Source organism: Morone saxatilis, unplaced genomic scaffold (genome assembly GCF_004916995.1).
Source record: "Morone saxatilis isolate NCDOM2014 unplaced genomic scaffold, NCSU_SB_2.0 Contig11, whole genome shotgun sequence".
Lineage (NCBI taxonomy): Eukaryota > Metazoa > Chordata > Actinopteri > Moronidae > Morone > Morone saxatilis.
The window spans coordinates 1,719,961-1,744,466 of NW_023339663.1; the positions used below are offsets into that span (position 1 = coordinate 1,719,961).

Consider the following 24,506-nt stretch of genomic DNA (forward strand, 5'->3'; position numbering starts at 1 on the left):
AAACATGTGGCTTCAGACTGGATAAACAGTCAATGTATGACAGCTTCTGGCAGACAACCACAACAAATGCGCAAAGGAGATATGACGCAATTGACAGGCAACAGGTGAAACAAACCATTACCTGATAAAATGAAAGATTTCTGATTTCTTGAACATTGTTGGAAACATTTGGGATAATGTACAGTATGTAAAGTACACAACTAGAGTTTAGAGTTTATAGACATTTTAATACAGAAATGTAACAAGAAATTTAATCGACTACTAGAATAAATTACTAGATAATTAGTAAATATAGTTTTAGACCAGAAGCCGTGTTTCTGCTTCATGCTTTCTTTGTTTTGATCTCTGTCCATCTGCATCCTGAGCCTGCTGGTCCGTCACCGCAGCACAGTTGCTCAGCATCGCGTTGAACTCACCTGTGCTCTGCCTGGCAAAGGAAGACTCTGAACTCCCACTGCTCTTCATTAGCATCCAGTTCATTAGGCAGCTAAAACCTGTTGCCTGTGTTGGAGGAGAGGAGGGGAGGGGGTGATACTGCAGGGGTCAGTAGCCATTAGCCAGTCCGTCCTCTGAGCTTTGTCTGGCTCTGAACCCCATTCAGGAGAAGACTGGCGTTTTATGACAACGTGTATCTTTCATTACCCAACAGACCGAGTGCAGCAAGTCATTAAGTGCAGCTTTGCAGGAATGATGCTGCGAGTTTCAGTGGAGAGGCAAGGGAGCGCTATATGAGCCGGAGAGGAGGGAGAGGATCATAGAAATGTATAATTACAAAGAATGCATGGAGAACCCTAGTGATCGAGATCAAGGGAATGCATATGGGAGGTGTGTGTCAGCTTGTTATGTGTGTGTTTGCATTTATTGTGCAGTCAGTATTGCACACTTCTGTCCTCACTCAGATTAGAGAGAGTTGTGTGTGTTCGCCAAGGCTGCACCTCCCCTGGATGTTTATCCTGGCACTTCATTTAGGTCCTCAGTGATAATACACACAGTCCAGGGGGACGCTGATTGTCCTGCTCGACACGAACGCAGCACACATACACACAACGCTGACGAGTGGACTTGGCCCCACTGCCAAGTCCAATTAACGGCTACAGCCGCATCAGCATGCCCCTTGTGTTTGGTCAAAATTAATTTACCAACAAACTTTTTAATCAAATTTTACCCCAACCCCTGAGGGGTGATTGGCTATCTGCACTCCACTGTTTGGTGCTGCGATGTCCGTCTCCTACAATGGGGGAGTTGTGATTCAGCTGGAAGCTATGAAGCATGCGTTTTTTTTTTCTTTCTCTTGCTTCTCGTAAGAAAAATGATCCTTCAGCATTTCCTGCAGTCTGTTAAATTACAGCAAGCAACGCAATCAAAAAGCCACAGTCTGTCCGGTGAAAAGCAAAATGTTCAAATGTCAGTGAGAGTTATTTTGTGTGTGTGTGTGTGTGTGTGTGTGTTTAATAATACTATTTTACAGACATTTACTGCTGCCAGAAAAGATAGGATATGTTTTCTAATATCAAAGCAACTCATTCCAGCAGAAGGTTAGATGACACTGGTACCATACTGTATGTCAGAAGCATTATAAACACAGTTTGAAAGGCTTCTCTGCTTTTCTGTCTGTGAATCTCTTATTAGATTTTCATAAAAGCAGCATTCAAATCGATTCATATCTTATCACCGTTATGTCTGATGTCACAGTTAAGACTCCAGTATCTCTTATGAAACTACTTTATAAATGTCACTGAGGCTCTACAGCTTTTATGTAAACGTGTAAAAGTAGCGCTTTTTTACTTCAGTTTGTTTAACTGTCTGGTCTAAAAACAGCTCTTCAGCTTCTAGTGGGCATGTTTACAGTTATTATAGTGAGACTGCTGTTCTCTTCTACCTTCTCAATGGTTTTAAGTCCCACTCACGATATTTCTAGTAATTCACCGAATCTAGACTGCTAAGATGTGCAGTTACACAATTCTTGAAGGAGTATAAGGGACTGAGCAGGTAGACATGAGGATGCAGGATTTTAAAAAATGTGGGTTTTATTTCCCCCAGACAAAAAGAGAAAGCAATGAGGTTTTTGGCCACTTGGGGGCAGCGGAAACAAGTGATGAACTCAACATCCACATATTATCAGCTTTTAAGTTGATATGGTGAAGAAAACAGCCAATACAGAGAAACATGATCATTCATTTGGAGTCGTGTTGAGTCCACCTGATGAAGTCCAACATTCACTCAGCTCTGAGTTTGGAGGAAATCTTACTGCTAAATGCTCCACTATTTTTCACCAGCTAATCTCTAACTGTGTCTGTCTGTCGTTTGCTGCAGAGCAGGGAGTGTGCAGTGGGTTTATAAAGCTTTCTCTGCTAGAAAAAGCTACCTGCTGGGGCCAAAACTGAATCAATGAGAGCAGTGAGAGCGAACCAAAAACAGTAAAGTTGGGGGCCAGACAGATAAACAACGAGAAGTCACTATAAAGCTCCGTAAAGCCGAGGGGAGCTGCAGACACAGCTGATAATCCTCTGCAGGTTCACCACTACCGGAGACACCTTTCACATTGTCATTTAAGACATTATTATTATTATTATAAATCGATTAGAGCCAGGCACTTTAACTAAATGGGCCACTGAAAGAGGTCAACAAAACAATATTGAATGCAAAACACAATAAACTGTTCTGCAACTAACTAAAGGAAACTAAATAACAAACAGAAGATCGACATGATAACACATTAAGGGAGAAAAATAACCAAATAAACTTTGCTACCAACTCAGTGGTAACTCTGAATTACTTACTCACTTACTCCCATTAATGATGGCTGCTTCGTCAGTGGCCCTACACATCGAACTACAACAATGTAGCTCCCCCTTGAGCATCATTTGTGGACGTGTGAAATGTTTTAATGTGCCGTTGGAGTAGGTTGGGGTGGATGGATGGGTCAAGCAAAGACAGGACTCTATCCTTGTTTATGTCTTGTGTGACACCAAAAGTCAACATTAACTTCTTTTCAGTCTTTCTAGGCTGTTTTTGGGATTGTAACGGCCTAAAATGCCTGATTTCATGGCAGCTTTTTATCAAATATTGCAATGTTTTTAGGGCATTTTGCAATGAGATTGTAGGAGAAAGTGAAAATTGTAAAAATGTTTTTGGTAAATTTCTTTGGTATAATTAATCAAAAATCATAGGCAACTTGTTCCAGTGAGAATAAAATAGCTAGTAATTTGGTGATGATGGCCCAACGTTTTGTCCGGTGGACTGCTATGATTGGTGAAACTTGTGGTAATTCTACAATGATTGGTCAAATATGCAGAAAAGTGATTTAAAAGCATTGGTTGAATTTGCATTAATTATTGTGATCATCAACATCACAACTTCCTGGAGGGACTGTCTTTATATATTTATGTTACACAACACATTTTTAAGCCAGACCACAATCTTTATTTTTGAAGCTTTGTTTTGAAAGTCTAACCGGACATTATATACCTATTATTGCTGAGGGGTATCTACACTGTCATAGTTTCAAGTGACCACTCATCCATGTTAACGACTTCAGAGCCAGTTGTGTGATTTTTAGAAATATTTACAACATTGATAATGGGTTTAATTACATTTAACGATGGACTCTGGTTGAAGTGAGGCGTTCATGTTTGTTTTGTTTTCAGGCTCTTCGGTTTTATTAGAGTTAACCTGGATGTTGAAGCGATTGCTGCTTGAGTTGGAAACTCATAATTATGAAAACTTTGATATGACATAACACTGCTTTTTGCTTTAACTTTAAAATAAAATGATGGGTAAAACCAAAATAAGATCAAAGTAAATGAACAAAGTACTTTTAGTCAGTGGCCAAGTAGATTTATGGGTTGTAGTTATAAGCGTAAAATAGGGCATACATATTTTTATAAATTAATTTCCCTAAATTCTTTGTTTTTAAATGTTTGGAAAACTATGTTGTGAACCCTTCACTGTCATTACGTGTACATAAAGCACTTAAATGTGAAAAGACTAAAGATTTAATGATTTATTCTAACATTGTGATTTGTTTGCAAACCATAAAACAGCGGCTTGTCACAAAGCTGAGAATCAAAGCAGGAGAACTAAAATAAACTGCTTTGTATGGACTCTGCAGCTGGGGACAACACAACACCTGTGTGTCAGCACCAATGATGGGATAAATGGATTCATTAGACCTTTTTTTTCCTGAAAAAGAAAAAAAAACACAAGTGGTTTAAAGGGAAAATGTAAGCATGTGTTCAACAAAGAGTTTCTTGATATGGGCTTTCTATTGTAACCCACTCAAGGCAAATTATGTTTTATTTTATTTTGGATCCCCATTAGCCACTGTCAAGGTAGCAACTCCTCCTCCTGGGGTCCACATAAATAAACATTACATCAAAGTGTAAAACAATTATAGAATTAAACATCCAAGGCAAAGGGAACAAAACAAAACAATTAAAACAAAAAGCAAGAAAGGTACAGAGAAGATTGTTAGAAAGAAAATGGGCAAGTTACACAAAAAGCTCTCTGAAAGTTAAGACCCAGGACTGCAATAACTGATTTAAAGCGCTTAAGATAACGAGGATGATAAATGTGTGTGTGAGTATTGGTGTGTTTTTGTTATCTACTGGGGACCTGAATAAACACAGACCTTGTGGGGACCAGTTGTCCTTATGGGACCAAAGACCAGTCCTAATTTCTAGTTAGGGTTTGGCTGTCCATATTCAGTATTCGTAAGGCAAGCCAAGTTTATTCATAAAACTCATTCCATTCCAGCCTCCAGTGAACAGCGCTGGGCTGTGAGGTGATTTTGGTGTAGTGGCCACACTCAGTATTGCACTCTGGGGTCACATTTTTCTCAGCATCACAAACACCCTAAATTTGAGCCAACTAAATATTTGGCCCATTAACGTTAGACAGCTGTGGCTCAGTAGGTCATCCACTCACCTCAGGGTTGGCAGTTTGATAAGTTGAAGTGTCCTTGAGCCCACTCCTAGTGTACAGGATGGGTCAAAAGCAAATGTAAGCAAATGCTGTGAAATGACAAATGAAGGCTAAAGACTGTCGCCCCGATTCTTCTATTCAGCCAGAGACAGACTCTCATGCTCTATGGCAGTGGTTCTCAACCTTTTTCTTTAAGGGACAACTTTTTTTATCATTGAGTAAACTCAGTGACATATTTTTTGGATATTTCATATTATATTCAATGTTTAACAATAACAGCAGCGAACAACTGATAAAATGTACAATGAACCCAAACATTGAACACAATAACTGCAGGAAGTTTCTGTCAAATGAGCAATGTAGATGATTTTGAGATTATTGTGAATATTGAGCAGAGATGAGGTTAGTTTATTTTTATGAACCTTTTATACAATACTGATATATTCAAGTCATATATATACTTAATAGACTTCTTTTTTGTTTTCTTCTCCCATTGTTCTATTACATTTCTAATGCAGGACGAGGCTGAGAGCGAAGGCTCTGTGAATACAGCTTGGGTTTAAGTTTAGATCTTAAATAATATATCTAAACATTTCATTTATATTTCTTCACAGAAATGAACAAAATGCTGAGAGGATATAGGCATGATATAGATATAAGATTAAAATAAAAAAGGCCACGACTCCATGTGAAGCTTTGGCAATCATTAGTGGGGGTCCCGACCCCCAGGTTGGGAACCACTCCTCTATGGAACATGGATTAATCGCTGTGGTGTTTAAATAAAGAACACCATCAGTATCTGGCTTTTTTCAATCACAAACCACAAACTGAATTTGTCATGCACTCAAGCCCCAAGAAGTGAAGCAAAAATAAAAACAGGAATTGTGCTAGTTATAAGTGAGAGCCTGTCGCCTGCAGATCTTCATGACATCTAACATCTAACAAAAATGAGAAATTATCTCAGGAAATAAGCATGTTTTATTTTGTGGACACATCTGTACTAACATCGATTACAAATGCATCACATTTCCTGTGGCTGCTTCACAATGATAGCCAGGTGACCACTTTTAATATGAAGATGAAGTAGAAAATATTTGATTTTCAGTAGCAATAACTCAACACACAGCGCATATGGGGGCTGTGGAGAGCTGTCAGTACATTTTGAGGCTTTTTCCATGAGATAAAATTTTTTAGGATTTGTTTCCTGTGAATCCATTGTGTGTGTGTGTGTGTGTGCATGATTTTAGTAACGCGTCGGAATTAAAAATACTATCTAGAGATAATTACAGAATGTAAGTATATTGAATGGCCATTGCTAAAAATCCATCCTTGAATATATAATAAAAATGTGAAAGAATCTTTAAAAAATTAATGCACTTTTGCCTCAAAATTTGTGAAAATGAAAGTACTGGTGATTCTACCTTGTATTCAAGGTTGTGGAGAAAATGGCTAAACTAGCCTGCAATACCAAGGATTTTTAACTTTATAAGATGCCAGAAACTAAGTGCATAAGCAGCAGGCGTATCTGATGATTAAAACATATTGAACATTGCATTAGTTGTATTGGAGTGTAAAGTTTTGTTCTTTTGTTTGTCTGTTAACAGATTTGTAGAATATAGACGCCATCAGCAAACAAATATCAGGCTGCTGTTTTCCTATCAAATCCAGAGAGTTGCTCTCTTTTCCGTCTGCACGCCATCAATCTTGTGCGTCTGAGAGTGAGAGGGGAAATGGACTGGCACCTCACCTCGGAAACCTTTTGATTACCCATTTTCCTTCTAATGCCACGTGAGCCCACGCTGGCCAAACCTCATGACAGACAACCCATTAAGGAATATAACGACTTGCCCAATCGGCGCTACTTTCCTGCCTGCCCTCCCTCTCCCTCAGTCTCAACATTTCCCTCTCTCTCTAGGCACTCTGATTAATTTCCAAACTAACTTGTTTATCGTCCAATGCCGCCTTTCAGTGACCGGCAGAATAGATCCTTTTCCTCCCCACACGACTGACTTCGCTTTGACTTTGAAAATTGCCAAGAATTATTCATCGACTGTCTTCGTCCGCTTTACATTTGCTCAGAGAAGAGGAGCACAATCGCAGCCTCCCCAGTCTCTTTATTTCCTCATCCACTTCTCTCTCAGTCATTTTGCACTTCAAGCCATCTTGACCTTTCTCAAAGGGGCTCGTGGCGCAGAGGAGGGAGGTGTGACCTCCATGTGAGAGGGAAGGTTGGTCTGTTGATTCCTGAAGGATCCCCTAAAGCCAGTCTGCTCTCTAGGATGGCACAGAGCATGCTCTTGGTTTAGGATTAGATGATACTTCACTGATCCCTTATGGAGGAACTCTCTTGCAGGGCAAATAACAATAGGGAGCAGCAAGGGGAAATAGCAAGAAACTAAGCATGTGTAATAATATAAGAAAGCCAAGGTGAAACATATCAGTTATTGAACTTCCACCTTTATCCAGAATGTAAAAAACAGCAAAGAAAGAATTTAAGTGGTTAGATTCTCAAATTGGAAATAGGTGGAAAGTGATTTTATGTTACATTCTAAGCTAAATGCTAATCATGACTGTAGCCAGCTGTGAGGCATTATTTCCTACAAACTAAATTTAATATAACAAATTGGTGATATTTAAGTCTATGATAAGGAGTTTAAAACGATTGTCTCAATCTTTTAAGTATGTGCAGCTAAGCAGCTGTGTGCGCAATTCCAACTCTCTAATTACTCCATGGACCCACCATCAAACCACCCGGCTTCCAGGCTGACCATTCCCTGGAGACAGCAGCGCACAGACCAGACTACTAACTAATAACTCCAGAGTTATCAGTGAATCACAAAGCTTCTCTATTATATGCAAGAGGCATCACTTGGATATATTTTTGTTACTTTTGTCTTACCTGAAAATAGTGGACAACTACCGAAGACGGCAGACAAACGCAGCGCATCCGAACTAGCCCATTGATTTTCCAGTTTATGATCTAATGTCCCCCGACCTTGAACCAAGACAGTTCAGGCAACGTGAGCTTGCTTTCTGTTCATCAAATATAATTATTTATTAACTACTATTGCTAATTGGTTAATGTGTAGCTAAATCCGTGTGGGTCTTTTTTTACTAAATCCAACGTTGCTGCCCTCTGGTGGTCAGGAGTATTAATAGCTAGAAGAATTAACACTAACATACTATAGCTGACAGCTGTGTGCATTAATAAGAGAATTGAATCAGACATTTAAAAGTAATGCAAAAGTTACTTTTCAAAGTAACTATGTATGAAATCTGGAGAACAAAATTTGTCACATTTTAAGTTTATGAAAACATTACAGCTCTTGCGATTATTGCAATTATCTCACATATTGCGATTTCGATAATATTTACATTAATTGTGCAGCCCTACTAGTAACTTGCCCAGCACTGTTCTTAACTGTCTGCACTCAGTTGGATGCAGACGGGAAAGACAGTCACCTTGCCGACGTCCGGTGGGTGACTAGGATGATGGTTGAACTCTGACCACAGCCAAATGGAGCCATCAGCTGCCTGATGTACACCTCTCACCTCTTTATATCTGTCAGCAGGTCGGTGGGAGGACAGCCACCTGCCAAGAGCCATTAGACCTGAACTCAAATTTATGCCCCAAGTTTGCATAAAAAGGAGATCATTAAATTGCAATTACCACACAAGAAGGCAAGCTGGACTACGCCTGAACGGGTCCAACACACACACAAAAAAAACATTAAGTGATCAAGTGAAAGGTTGCCACATCTCATGCATCATTCCACAGCAAAGTTGTTGACGCCCGCTAATGACGGCAATTATTTAGTCTTAAAAAACAATAAGAAAAGTGCAAAGCAAAGCAGTCAGTAAAGACTCTTAGAATTACTGCGAGCCTGTTATGTTTCGCCAGAGGTCTTAAAATGACTGTTTCTAGCATTGATTAACGCAGTGTTGACTTTCCTGGCTTATTATGTGGACATGAAAATGGCCTCATTAAAAGGAAAATCTGTAAAAACTCAATCACCAACACGCACAAACAGATGCAGACAAACACAGAGTCACTGAGTCAGTCGGTGTCACAATAAACCGACACTTTATTCCAGGCCTGCGAGCAGTAAACTGTGTCATCCATCTGGCCTGTCCTCCATTGCAGCCCTCCCCCTCATCGACCTGCGCCCCATACAGCCTGAATTATGCTGCTGCTAATTACAATTATTAATTGAAAATAGGAAATCAATGTCTCCGAATTAAACACAAGCGGGCATGTTTGTATATGGGTCAGACGTCTACTTATAACTCAGCTCTGCTTGACATAGTTATCCACTGACAGCGTATAAAAACTCAACTGCACTGCACACACAGTTAGCAGCACACACATCCAGAGTTCTGTTATCGCCGACTTTCATCAGTTTTGTTTTGGAGGTGAAAGAGGCTTACTACAGAAAAGCACCCACCCCCGCTGCTTCTTTAAAAAGTATTGTTTACTCATTTGTCAAGGGAGCGCACGGTGGCTGTCTGACAGCGTGCTGATGAAAATAGTTTTACTCATGCAAGCAGTGTGTCCTTGAATAAAGTGGTGCATTGCTGGGCAATACCCGGGTGCTATTGGAAATATAAATGTACTGTATTTCTGGCCCAGGACTGTATACTCTTCAGAGGCTCAGCTCGTCCCGGTTGTTGACCTCTCAATGAGCCTGCGGGACGTTTCAGTTAAAAAGCTGTCTGTGTGTGATTTGCGGTACCTTTTAGAGTAATAATTTTAAATTTTTTCATATAAATAAAACACATTTGTTACCCCGCCAATCTACCGATAGATTATTTTAAAGCCCTTACCTTGCTGTTTAGCTGTGAGGGGAACGCTCTGTCTTCTGCTGCAGACTGTAGGAAGTTATCGTCTTTGTGTTTATGTGAGCAATAATAGCAATTTGTTTGGAATAAATATAGGAGTAGTAATATTTAATAATAGATTATATTTAGCCAGTGCCTGCAGTGAATGCGTAATACCAAAGGAGTGTCATCAAAGTCATGAAAAACAAGTATTTCACAGATTCTTGTCTCTTTCCCTGTTCCATAGGTTTTTGACAAAGATGCCATTGAATTAAAAATGAATGAATTAAGCTGTAGGCAGGGTGTGTGTGTGTGTGTGTGTGTGTGTGTGTACTGACTGGATAGTTCATTGGCTTTTGCCCAGCAGACCGTTGTTGAGTGTAGCTGAGAAGGCATTCATTAGCTGACAGCAGCATCGATCGGCGGCATCTTGACAGGGTGAAATCTTGTAGGCAAGCTCGATGACAGATACAGAACGACTTTATAATCATTCATGTATCCCTGCAACAAACCATTTAGTGACTCTCAGTTCAGAGAAGCCTTTTCTCTGTCTGCAGTTACTCGTGAAGCTCTACATGCTTGATATTATAGTTTAACTGCATGTACAGTTCTTATGTGTGTATCTATGTGTGTGTCCTGGGGAATTGTACGTTTGTGTAAATGGGTTTTTTTTCTTATACTATAAATAGTATAAACTTAACACTTATAAGTAATAAGATGTCACTTTCTTTTTGAAAATGTGTAAATAATGGCTTTATTAATTGTTAGTCAATCATACATTAATGCATTATAGATCAGTAGTTTAGGATTGCCCTGGTTTATCTTCCTGTAGTACAGCAGAAGTTGCTGACATTACATTTCCTAGAAATTGCCGCTCTGTTGTTTAAAGGTCCAGTGTATAGGATTTGGTGGCATCGGTGTTACAGATTATAGCCCCTGCACCTCACCCTCTAATTCTAAGCATGTAAGAGAAACTGGCCGCAAAACCCCCAAAGTTATTAAGTGGTGCAGACAATCATGTAAAATAAAAAAACAAGCAAAATAATTAGGGCTGTAAAGATTTAGCGATACAAGTCGTAAATCAGTTTTAACGTTAAAGATGTGACTACATCAGTGCGCGGACCCCCTGGATGGATCTAAATGTACCATGAACCGATTGATGGTCCAGTTCTAAAGTTATGAATCTGTTGCCTGAAGCTTTGCTGCTAACAGCTTCTCCACTCTCCTGAAAGGTAAAATTCGACACCAGGGCCTCAAGAGCGACGAGAGGAACGTTAGCACAGTGTGGCCCACCAACGACGCTGTCATGATTTACAGTGTGCCATCAAATCTAAAATTTTAAAGTTTGGAAGAGATTTGGATTCGATAAGAAGGAAGTAAAGGTAGATAAAAGTCTGTCCATTTGTAGGTTGGACAGTGATTAAGTCCAGTGGTAGCACTGCAGAGCTTTATACTCACCTGGTGAGACAGCATGGTGACACCTGTGCAGGCAGTCTGTGGATGCTAATATAGCTAGCACAACTTCGCTCCAACTGGGCAAGTAATCTAAGGTAATCAGGGCAGAAAGACTTTTTTGTCTGTGTCTGTTGGAAAAGCAACAATGACCACAATGACATGTAATTCTGTATCTACAAACGTATCAGATCATCTTAGAAGGTAGAGACACGCTGTAGAAACAATAATCTATTAATGTATTTCTTGAGCATACTGTGGTTGACCACTTATTATTAAGTAAGACTTCCTGGATTTCTTTTTTTTATAAAAATGTGACGGCAGCGTTTTTATTTGATAATAATTAATTAAAGATACAATTTCAATCAGGAGGAGAAAGTAAGTGAAGTAAAGATAATTTTGTTTATTTTGATGTGATAATTAAGTCTTGACAGAAAGTCTTTAGACTCAACAGGGAGTCCAGACACTGGTGGTGGCCGCTGATGAATCTGTGTACTGAGCAATGATGGGAACTGAAGGCAGAGAGAATCATATTTAAAAAAGAAAGCAGCAAAATGATTGGATAATGATGCAGGGCAGTCACTGTGCTGTTGTTGTCATTCTTGACGGCCCCTGATAATGACATGGCTGGAGAATTATGTTTAAATGAGATTACATTTTTTATCAGTATAATAAGGACATTTTTAAAATGGACGTATTTGCAGAACATTCACTCAGTGATTAATTTGCTTTTCCTGCTTCAGACACAAAGATCACAGTCTTGGATAAATATTGAAAAAGCCCTTCCGGTGGAGGAAACGTGATGTGATGTCCTCTAGGCTTCCCTTTGACCTGTACCTGCCCATAAATGGTTGAATAGTTAATAGTTCCCTGTGTGTTTTTATTACAGACGTGTAGTAGTTATACTTGAAATCAGAGTGGCAATAAAACAGTTTTAATATTAATAAATATTTAAATATCTCCTCTTACGAGTGTATAGCGTACTGTTATGCTGTAATCCATGATATTTTGATCTGTATATTTCTTATGTGTGTAGAGTCTAAGGTTCATGATGGCCCTACATAGCTCTTGGTTCTAATGGTGCTCTGAGATGTTTGTGGTCTCGATAGATTCGGGGATTTCTGATTTCTGACGGCTCTGGTCTGATTCCTGCTTCCTGTTTTTCCTATATTTAAGTACAGCTTTTATTTGTATGCCTCACAGTACTTGAAAACTACATTTCCCAAGAGGTGGTGCTTGTGCCACCAGTGTGAACACAGGTGTTTTGCACACTGCCAATGATTAGGACTGGTTATTTGCTCCTGCCTGTCCATTGTTGTATTTTTTAAGCTCTGATAAAGATCAGATAGAGCAGCAGTTCCCAACTTTTTCCCTTAAGGGACCCTTTTTCTATCACTGAGTAAACTTACTAATTGACATATTGTTTGAATATTTCATATCATATTCAGTGCATAACAAAAAGAGTAGAGGACAGCTGATAAACTGAACAATGAACCCAAACAATGAACACAATAACTGCAGAAGGTTTGTGGAAAACGAGATTTGGATGAATTCTGAGCAGATTATTTCCTGATCAGAGCATCAGCAATTTATTTTCTGTATAATGTATTTTTCTAATTATTGTTATCATTATTGTTATTATTATAAAAAGTTTGTGTTTGGGTATTTTAAGTTTATATCTCAAACAATAATCTAAACATTAAAAATAACAATTTCATTTAGTTTTTTTTAACTATATATTAAGTAAAGTAATATGTTTTCGTAAATCCCTTAAATTCAAGAAGGCCTCGCGACTCACTGTTTAGTTATGGTGACCCCTAGTGGGAGTGGAGATAGACCGGAAGCTTGATAAATAAAACTGATATATTGCATTGAAGTGTGCGTACGTTTCCATAAATAAATGCACCACGACTTGTGCGTGCTGGTCTCCCAACGCATGCAGTTGGTCACCTTTATTATTTCCCTCCTGCCCCTCAGACAGATCACTGCCTCCACAGGCATGTCCATGTATATTTGCTTGTAAGCTAGACTTTTGCATCCGTGCCCCCCTCTGTTTTCCGTATCCTCTCCCTGTGCATGCCCCTAATTTGTCCAGGTGGACACCAATAAACTCTAATAAAACCACACTGTATTTTAGAGTCTGGCCCCCACAGACCGGGATTGTGATCAGCAGGGCAGAACCAAGACAAATGAGTGTGGCTGCTGCCCCATAGATCAACAGATGGCCCAGTGGCAATCGGAGTGCTGCTGTGTTTTTCGTCCACTCAGCACTATCCCTCCACCTCACTTATTGGCAGGGTATTCCCCCATCGTTCCTGTATGATCAGGCTGCTCGTTGATCACACTCTCACTGGGCCGCATGCATCCTCTTTATGGGGAAACTGTTTTCTCATCATATTGCCGCTGATGTGACGAAGATTGTCACCTAAATCTCATTTTGTAAGATGAATAGTTCCGTGTTTTGCAGCCTCGGTCTACGTCGTTCATCGAAAATGAAAGTGATCTCTGTTTATACTCTGTTATCCAGCAAGGAGACCATGTCTGTGTGACTCAGAATTACTTTGATTCCTCCAAATAAACAAATAAACACCCAAACTTTTTGTGTAAAATGCCCTCTAGTGGGCCTTTAAAAGTCAACAATCAATGTTCTCTTCTGAGTATTGTGTTTTTACTTTTCCACCAATTTAATTCTGATTCAATCAGCAGGAAAATAAAGCACAGTCAAGAGTTGCACAAAAGCAGCTAATTCAATGGCAGATGTTTTTTTCTCCTCTTGTGAATGGACACTTCTGAATGCAGAGCTTTGTTTTTTATTCAATTTCACACAGTTAATCACTATAACCTTGTGGCCCACCCTGCGACTGTATTGACTGGTGAACATAAGCACGTTTGATTAATGGAAAACACTCATCATGCAGATGTCAGTGGGCATGAGTGGAAAAAGATGTTTTCAACATTAATTTAATGCTGGAGAGGTTTTGTATTTTCTCGTTCTGGTTAGAAACAGCAGATTAGGTCTTTGTGTTTGTCCGAGAAGTTTGAAAAGTTTGCCTGGATGTTTGAGCGGAACAAGTCTGAGAAAAGCTGCCTTTCCCCGAGGAGAAACTACTGAGGAACCTGACAGCAAGGCGTTCATCCAACCCGTGCTCCAGTGTGGAAGCTCAGACACAGAGGATTGTATGTGTACAACATAGTACTGGCTGCACTCGGCGGACTCACGCTGTTTGAGGGCTAGGGATGGAAAAAATAAAAAGGGCACAAACACACAGAAGGTTGTGATGCATTTATAATTAAACAGCTTAGTCATCATAATTTCTCCTCTGGAAGGGCACCCTGAACGTCTTACTACCATGTTTTGTCCATTGCAAGGACACCCTGGAGGTCACTTCATTGTGTTTTGTCTGCTGGAAGGGCACCTTAAAGGGCATTATATTACATTTTCTCCACTGGAAAGGCACCCTGGACGGCACTTTTGCTGCGAACATAGGTTTTCCCAAGTCCACCAGTGCCTGTATGTATGTTTGTGAAGCAGGATGCTGCTATGGACCACACCCTCACTCATTTGCTGGATAAGTAAAAATTTAGGAAAACAGATCTCTGCACGCTTAAGTGATTACAGCCCAGAAATTCATATTGAATTGTTTTTTGTTTAGGCCACATAGCATTTTTATGAAAGCGAAAACAACTCAACCAACGGACTTCCACCTGATAATGACTAATGAATGATTATTACATTTGCATAACTTTTGCCTGTGTCATAAAAAAGCGGTACAGTGAAACCCTTAAGGTTCCTCCTTTACGAATGGCTGGAGAGACAAGAGAGAACAGCATTTAAAGTAGGTGCAGCAGACGATTTAATGACGACATCAATCAGCCGTACACAGCGTGTGTGTAGACATTACCTAAAGCACTTCAGAGGCCTTTATAATATAACATAATACAATACAAAACAATGGTAAAATAGGACCGGTGCTTAATCATATCACATACTTCAGATTAGAATTTTGTTGGAAAAGGTAGTTTCTCTGCTAGAGATGGCTATATAATGTGGTTATTGCTATAACCTTATTATGCTAAATGTATAAAGACCTGCCAATGTAACAGTATTACAGCAGCAGTTCCTCTTGAATATTTTAAATAAATGGGTTGCACCTACTACAAAGACACACAGCAGCATTACATGTTGTGTATTCATATTGAGAATCATGAGGGTGCTTTTGGCTCCAAGTGGTGTGAATGCACTTTAAGATTTCAGATACAACAGCCAAGTGATGAACCCCAGTGTGGCAGCTGCTTTGCATCTAAAAAGCAAACTTTTTTCAAAGGCAAAGCTCCTTATGGATCTGGTTTGTTAGTGACTCTCAGGCTCAGGCAGTGTGAGTTGGCCGCAGATACAAGTTTCTAATGGGGATTTGTACATGTGAACATGTGCAGGACGAGGACTACAGACAGCAGGGTGGTGCTATAAAGAGAAAGATCATCGGTGCATCCATGTATTAAACCTGACATAAAATAGGCTCTTTAAGTTAAAAAGGTCAGTTTCCACAACTTAACTTTTGATTATTACTACAGATACAATTCACTTAAAATAAGTTGTCCATGTTTCCAAAATAAAGGTAAATAAGTAAGTAGTAAGCATGTTGCCTGATTCTTTCTAGTAACCTGGTTCCTGTGCATGTAAACAGTTAAGAGAGCTCAGACCAGTTACCTGCACATACCAACCGGTGCCAGAGGAGGAAGGTCAAAACACACGGCATGTTTCTTGGGAGACATTATGTGTAACCTCAGAACTGAGCGGGAATGTGTCTGTCTGACTCCCTCCGTCTGTCTCCCTCCACATGTACAGGCCATAAAGTGATTTGACATTTAGCTATATTTCTGCAAAAATGGGGCTAAATGTCAAAGTCACAACTCACAACTTCCTTGGTTTGGAGACTTTTTGAGACTTTTTGTTTTATGGCAGACCACAGCTTTTCAGGTTACATCCTGCCACCACTAATTTACCAGAGGTGTTATTGAGTTGTGTTCCTGCTACGTTCATGTTTTTATTGGTGCCCTACCCTAAAATCTATACCTGTGTCTGTATTAATACAGTTACATAATTATATCTTAAAGGCATACAGAGTAGGATTTATATATTTCTGTTTGTAAACACACAATACAAAGCCGGCCCCTCCTCCCGGGGCAACTAGTGAGCGAGAGGAGCAGTGGTTCAGCGAGCGAGAGACTGAATGAGGAGAGGGAGCGGCGTAAGCAAATTAACTTCTAATTTTCTTTAGTTTGTTCAGTTGTTTCTGTTTGTGGGTTTATGAAGGTATAGTTTAACATTTTGGGAAATACACGTACAGTGATGTGATACTCTTATGGCGATTAATTTCAATCTTATATCAGTTAAGTATAAAGCTAGAGCCTGGAGACGATTAGCTTAGTTTAGCATAAAGACTGAAAACAGGTTGATACAGCTGGCCTCACTGTCCAAAGTTAACCACCTCCGAGCATCTCTAAAGCTCATTAATAAACAAATTATATCATGTCAGGCCTTGAGATTCAATAAGTTAGTTGTATGTCAGGTCCGTCCACACAGCAACTCGTTTCTTTATTTCTACGACGCCGATTGTTGACCAAACGATTATGGCTCCTAATAGCTAAAAAGCAATTCAGAGTTCTTGTTTTATGGAACTAAATTTGCAAAGACCTTCGAATTTACATTTACCGTCAGTCAGACGAGAGGGACTGCTTTCACCCAAAAGGGGGCGGGAGCTTGACGCAAGGCCAAAGTACCCAGATGGGCTTCTCTCATCTATTGTTGGAGCCAGAACGCACCGCGGCCGTGCCCCGGTAAGGTTTATGTTTATGCTAAGCTATGCTAATTCTCTCTATTGCTCTGGCTTCGTATTCTTTTGATGAAGAACTCATTTTCTTATGACCAACCTTTGGAAGGCTGTTGGGCTGAATTCAAGAGAAATAAAGAGCTGTGTTGAGAATGTAATCTAGGTGTGGTTCTCTTACACGAGAGAGAAAAGAGCCAAACCTCTTGATTTTATTATTGGGAAAGAGTAACGACACCATAGACAAACCTAGACCAAGAGTTAGCCCTTGCCAAAGCATATTATGCAGCTCTTAATTTAGTGCAGAAAGTTCTGCTTAGTGCCAGCGAGCTACTCTTGATCAAAGTCATTAGTCACTCGATTTGGACTCTTTGCTGCTGAATAATTGAGGCTGTGAGAGGATAAAGGATTTGACTATGCTGGCTCACTAGTTAAGAGAAATAAAGAGAACTCCCCTCTTTGAGAGAGAGGCTGAGGGAGGAGAGAAATGGAGAGAGGGCAGGAGGAACTGAGAGAGGAGTAGAACACAGAAGGAAGGGAAGAGAAGTAAATTAGAGAAAGATTGAGAGGGAGGGAGTGTGAGTCTGATTTATGCTTTGTCTGTTCATAGCTCTGTCCACCACAGCACTGATGAAACATTTAACACTATAACGTCTGTAAAACTACCACCCACGTTTGGGGAGAGAAGTCTGGACAACTTTTCCCGTCTCTGCATTAAGCTCCAGGGTTTTCCCTTGCAACTTAAGGCCATTCATTCAGAGCTCTTGGCACTCAGACTCTGGGTACTTTAGAGTGCAGTTCACCCTGTGAGCATATATCAAAAAGATAATAGTGCTTTGATTTATGCTATCTTAGATGATGCAATATACAATAAAATGTTCCGTCTTTTGTTCTTGTTTTCATTTAAAGTCTTCAGGTTCTGATTTATACCAGCAATTCATCCACTTACAGACCTGTGATATATTTTCTGGATACACATCCTGAGAATCAGTCGAATCCACTCATCAGTGTATTTAAACGGAAGGAGAACAGGGGCCAAAATCATCCTCGGATAATGGGAAACCACATCTTCTCCAGATATTAAAACATGGATGGACTCTATGTTAGAAATTGTATCGTATGAATGCATGTGAGCAAGAGTTAATGATGAAAATGAGAACTTTAAGAGGTCATGGGACCACGTTTTTGCTCCTGCCGTTGCTGGGACACAGTGATGAACAGGTGGTGTTGCTATGGGGGTGTATGTTTTGGTTATTGTGGATATGAGCATTTGTCAAGGGTCTTTTGAATGGCATGTAACTAGAGGTGGTAATACTGGCTGTTTAATACTGTCTATGTCTTTAAATACATTTCACTAACAAAGACCAAGCAGTTTATTTGGATTGGCGATGGGATTCTGGTGGGATCGTGTACAGAAGGATGATGGGGGTCGTATATGGGGAGAGTCCATTGCATTGGGATGAATTGACGCCCATTATATGTCATGATGTGGCAAAAGCAGCTAGCAACCCGAAGGTGGAGACTCAGGGTGGGGATCTTGATGAGCTCATGGCTTCAGTGTCCCCTGTGGTTGCGGTAATAGAAAAGGAAAAAGATGGAAGTGTAAATCCGAACACGCAGGTCTCGGTGGTGGGAGGAGAAAACCGGAGAACCCCGGCAGAGACTCACACTAACATGGGGAGATCCTGTAAACTCCACACAGAAAGGACATCCAAGGTTCAAACTCAGGATGTTTTTGCTGTGAGGCCTCAGTACTAACCATAAACACTTGAATTATAAAGAGAATAAGACATGTTCTTACTGAAAATCTGCAGACTAAAAAGGTTGAAAATAAAGTTCCCAGCAGTAATATGTTCATTTTTGTAAACAAGGGGCCATTAGAATATAGGACAAATAGCAACCCTTTATCCATTGTACCGTGGTAGTTCCACTTTATTCAGCACAATGCTCTGGATGCAGCGGCCTAGAGAATTAAAATGCTAAATGCTGAATTTTCTGCTGTTTCAGCCTGATGGGACTGTGTGGAGGAGACTGCACGGCTTCCTGCATCCATCACGCTGTGTGTTTCCACTGCAGCCTGATGGTTGGGGTGTTTGGTTCTGAGCTGTTATCGTGTCTCGTCGGGATAAATGTGGAGCAATATGAGAGCGTTAATGCGCTCCTGAGAGTCCGCTGCAGTCAGGTGCATCCAGGCCTTGGTTTGCTCCGAATGAACCAGTTTGTGCAGCGTGTTGTCGACCACATCGGTGTTCCTATAGCTGTTCCAAATAGCAGAGGTCAGACCAAGTCATTGTTATAGTCACAAGTAAGAGACAAGTCTTTGAACTCAAGTCCTAAACTTTGAGTTTCGAGTCCTAAACAAGTCATAATGAAATCTTCAATAATACATTATACACTAAAGAGGCCATATTATAAATAGGTTTACATGCTTTAGAGGTCCAGTGTGTGACATCTATTGTCAGAAAATGGAATAAAATATTACCCGAAAATAAGAATCGTTGTGTTTTTGTTACCTCAGAATGAGCTGTTTTTATCTCTAGAGGAAGCGGGTCCTCTTCTTCAAGTCTCACAGCCATCATAGTTTCTGCTAAACACTCTAGATGCTACTGAATCCTGCACACTGGACCCTTAATGTTCAAAAAACTATTTTTTTATATATATATAATATATTTTATATTTTTCTGATGCTGTACATTACACCTTCTTTAGTAGCTAACGTAACATTATTTCTTCATGGTTTTGTCGCGTTGGTTAAAGAAAATTGCAATTTCGTTTTCATTTCAACTTAATATTGCTGGCATAAATGGAAAATCTGATTACATTGTTTATATAACATTTTCATGTTTAAATTTGAATTAACATTTGAATATAGTCCACTGCACAGCTGGGTACAACTTTAAAAAATAGCTTTTCCATTTTCATTTTAATATGGTCACAGTGTCAGACATAAAGTATGTGAAAAATAAAAATGCATTTTGAATAATTGCTTTTTTATCATTTGAATAAAGTCCCCTATAGGCTTCCATACTATACAGCTATAAACCTTTCAGTTTTCCTAAAGAATCAGACACAAACACTTTACTGGCATCAAGAAGGGACTAATTGAAACTAGAGAGAAACTACAGTGGCTGTGAAATACGCAAGCTTTCAATCTAGAGCAGGTGTTTGGTTTGTCCGTTCAGGGCTACTGTAGGAACATGGTGGACTCATGGTGTAGAACAGGACCTCTGTGGATAAAAACAGCTCATTCAGAGGAAACAAAAACATAATGATTCTTACTTTCAGGTGATTAAACACTAATTAAAACATACCTATGAATATTATATTCAATTTCTGACAATAGATCCTCCTAATATGGGTCTTTACAGCATGTAAACCTGCTCTAGTAGCCTCGCTTTGGAGCATAATATCGACTCTTTAATATATAATTTGTTAAAAAGGTATTGCATTTAGTTAAGAGTGCATTATGACTTGTTTATTTAAACTTTAAACAAAGTACTGCTGGGAAATTCAAGATTCTTGTTAGAAATATGAATAGAATTGTTGCTGTATGCAAGAAATAGAGTAAATACCTTTCTTGGGGAGTAATTATATTTTTTAAATAGAGACTAACGTGTAGTTTGGTGCATTTTTTTCCTCCAGTAAAGCAACGTCAGTGACACGATTTTTGCTGCAGCTGCACCAAGACTGTGGATTAAATCAGATTACCTCCTAACCCTGTTTTTGTGTGTCGGTGTACAAAGGTTTCTTCTTTTAAAGTCACATGTAAATAAAGTTCCCTGCACTTAGGTATCTCTTGGTATGAAGAGATCAGAGAGCAGCTGGGTTGGCAGACATCGGTGTGCTGTATGGAGTTTACTGATTGACGTTTTATGGCTTTATGGGAACTTTGGATCAGAATTTTTCAGCCTGTCGCCTCTCGCTGACATTTCGGGCTGACAGTATGCAGAGTTATCACATCTGCTCCCCTCTGGGAAGCGTTCAAGGTGCCTTGGTGTAGGTTAAACTGCTGTAGAATGAATTTATTTCAGCCAGTAATGAACACTGGGACCTGCTGTATACTGTACTGTCTGTTGTCTAATCTGTTAAAATGAAATATCTCAACGAAAACCCTGAAATATTCTGGTGTACAAATGAGAATCAGCTGGAAAGGTTTAGTTTCAATGTGTTTAACTTTGTTTCAGAAGCCAGGAAAAGTAGGCAAGATAGATTATTTAATTAGTTTTTATTCAGATTTTTCCAATAATTAATTACTCTGACAATGATTTATGAATTGGACTGACTTTTGCAGATTTTTCTCTCTTGTACAAAATGTTACACTGAATTTATGATGTCTGGAACGCCCATACAGGCTCGGCACATACACTTACTATATGCATCACACAATAATACAAATTTGATTCATTCAGTCACTATTAAAGGGTAACTTCTGTATTTTTTAACCTGGACCTTAAAACGAGCTTCACATCGTCAAAATACTTCCATTAAAGTAGTTGTTTCTGCCACTGACTGGCTCAGATTGTTATTATAAGTGTCTGACAGCATTATGGAAAGGATCCCTACGGTGAAATTAAGAAGTTTTCGGCCCATTTTGCCTGATCTGTTCTGAATGGCCTCATCTGTGGGGAGTAACGAAAATGGCAGAAAATTGCACTGACCGCAGAGAGCACCCACAGGAACACCAGTCGCCTCCTGAGCTGTAAATTCACAGGCTATTTTTGTAATCTTATTAATATTTCTATTTATTTAAAAAATACAGGAAAAATGTGTAGGATATACGGGAAAAAAACCTTAAACTTACAGATCTTTTTTACAGTTTAAGCAACAAGTGTCATTTAAAATAGCATAGATTTAGCCTACTATTTGACTTTAATTAGAACATTTCGGTTTTAATTTTGTTTGCAATAACTGTCCATGAATATTCATTGTTAATGTGCTGCTAAATCTGATTTCTCTGATGTCCACCAGCAGCAGAATTTCTACCTCTTTTTGTTTCAGTTTCAACCAATGTTCTATTATTTAATCCTTTATTTAACAATCCTTAATTACATATTATAAATAAATTGTTTCATGATTGCCACTGGAGATATTAAGAGGAAAAAATTAAAATCACATTTTCAGAATGACATTTCTGACTGAAATTGGAAGAATTGATTGAACAATATGGAAGCTGAAGGGTGAATCCTGGTTTCTGATTGGCCGTTGTAAGTAGGGGTGAGTTGCTTGATAAATCCTATTTGAGCTCTGCACCGGCCAAAACTTCCAGTCCTGAGCCGACAAAGTCTGCAGTTTTTCAGCCTGACCCCGGAAGCCGACAAAGTCTGCAGTTTTTTTTTCAGCCTGACCCCCCCGAGACAAACACCGGATTAAAACCTCTGGTCTGCAAACACACACACACACACACACACACACACACACACACACACACACAAAACAAAACACCCACCACAACACACAACGATGGGGACAATAAAAAGGAGAGAAGTTAAATGAGCCCGAGTCCGACCTGAGCCCGGTCTGTAAATTAAAAAAATGACCCAAGCCTGGCCCGAATTAACTCGGCGTGTTGCAGACCTCTAAATCTTATTCTCACTTTCAGCTAGAACTGCTATTCTCCCAGGTCGGCTTTTAGACCTTCTGTAATTCTGAGAAGTTTATTAAATCCGATTACTTCATTTTCAGATGAACTTAAACCCTCTGCACTCTCACACCTCATGACTCATGCAGATATCAATGATTACACACTCATCCCCTCGTCTCTGTCCAGGCTGTGAGAGTGACTTCTGGGGGCCCCACTGCAGTAACCGCTGTCAGTGCCGGAACGGGGCCAAATGCAACCCGATAACCGGAGCCTGCGTCTGCACCGACGGCTACCAGGGCTGGCGCTGCGAGGAGCCCTGCGACGCCGGCTTCTACGGCAAAGACTGCCTGCAGGAGTGCCAGTGCCTCAACGGCGCCACCTGCCACCATCAGACCGGCGAGTGCCTGTGTGCGCCCGGATACACTGGAGCCTTGTGAGTAGCTTTCTGCTTGTTTATGCTGCTGAATCTGATTTATGTCTGCACTTGTGAACAGTTCTCTGACTTTTGAGTGAGAGATTTTACAAAATTAAAAATAGAGTAGTTGAATTTTTAAGACAAACAGTAATATGCTACAGCTGCTTAATGTAATGACTCATCTCTGTGATACATTATTAAGGTAGACCTAAATCTAAATGACAATTATAACATACATTTTACATTAGTAGGTTTCATTACATGAATCGGAAGGATGTGTTTTTTAAAATGTGCGCGTCATGTGCCAGTGTATCATGTGTGGATCAGATCATAATCACCACACAAGGCTTACTGACTATATATTAGCTTGTCGACGTGTTCAGGGCGGGACTTTTATCAAACATCTGAAGTTTGGTGGAGAAGTTACGACAACTTCCTGTTTCATGGTAAAACGTCAAAACCCGACGCCACGCCAAGGCCATGCTGTTCAAAGTACAGTCATTAATAGCACAGCTTTTAATTGTTAATGTCTTCAGATTGCTCAGACCAAATTTGAAGTCGATCCGATCAACTCCCTCGGAGGAGTTTGAATACAAAGCGAAAAATCGCAGTAAATGGCCACTAAATTGAAAATGGCTTCCTGTTTGGTTCCGGGTATGGGTCCAAGAGGCTTTTTTGTTTGTCTTATCATGATACACATGCGTACCAACGTCGGTCGTACATGCGTGTCTAAGGCATTTAGTACGGGACCAATAAAATATTTCCATTTTTGCTACCACCAAAAGTTTCATGAGTTTTCGAGCATGTTAAAGCCTCAAAAAATGTGATTTGAAGTTTCAAATATGTTGTAATGAACTTAGTAATGTGATTACTCAATTAGTTACAGTAATAGATTACAAATGTAATAATAGAGTTTATCAGCGATTAGATGCTTCACTCACCTGTGTCTTCTGTCTTTCTCCTCCAGCTGCGAGGAGCCTTGTCCTCCAGGTAAACACGGCTCCCTGTGTGAACAACGCTGTCCCTGTCAGAACGGAGGAACCTGCCATCACGTGACCGGACAGTGCTCCTGTCCCGCCGGCTGGGTGGTACGACTGCAACACCAACTCATGTGCATGTTTACCAGAGCTCAGCTAACAGGGAGCTATTAAAGCTGAGAGCAACATGTTTGTGTTTGGAGCTGAGACGGAATATTTAGTACAGATATTTCATTTTACAGTTTTTAGTTCCCAAAGTTTAATCCACGGCAGGAGGCTGTGAAAGCATCCTGAATGACATTTTGTATCATCAAGGGACGCTAATATTTACTTCAAAGCTCACACATAGGAAACTCTCCAGGTAGAAGCAGTTTACTACTACTACTATTTTTTAATTAAATTATTAAAAATTATGGGGCACCCGGATAGCTCAGTGGGTAGAGCTGGTGACCCATGTACTATGGCTGAGTCCTTGCTGCAGCGGCCCAGGGTTCGAATCCGACCTGCGGCCC

The 24,506-nt window shown here is 39.9% G+C and overlaps 1 protein-coding gene across 1 annotated transcript in view; it reads left to right on the top strand.

Moving 5' to 3' along the window:
• LOC118320854 (multiple epidermal growth factor-like domains protein 11) overlaps positions 1-24,506 on the top strand; it is a gene marked incomplete in the record, with an annotated part of 94,827 nt that overhangs the window by 24,502 nt on the left and 45,819 nt on the right. The window contains 2 exon segments of the mRNA XM_035651977.1: positions 22,789-23,035; positions 23,985-24,105. Coding sequence (XP_035507870.1) covers positions 22,789-23,035; positions 23,985-24,105 — 368 coding nt within the window.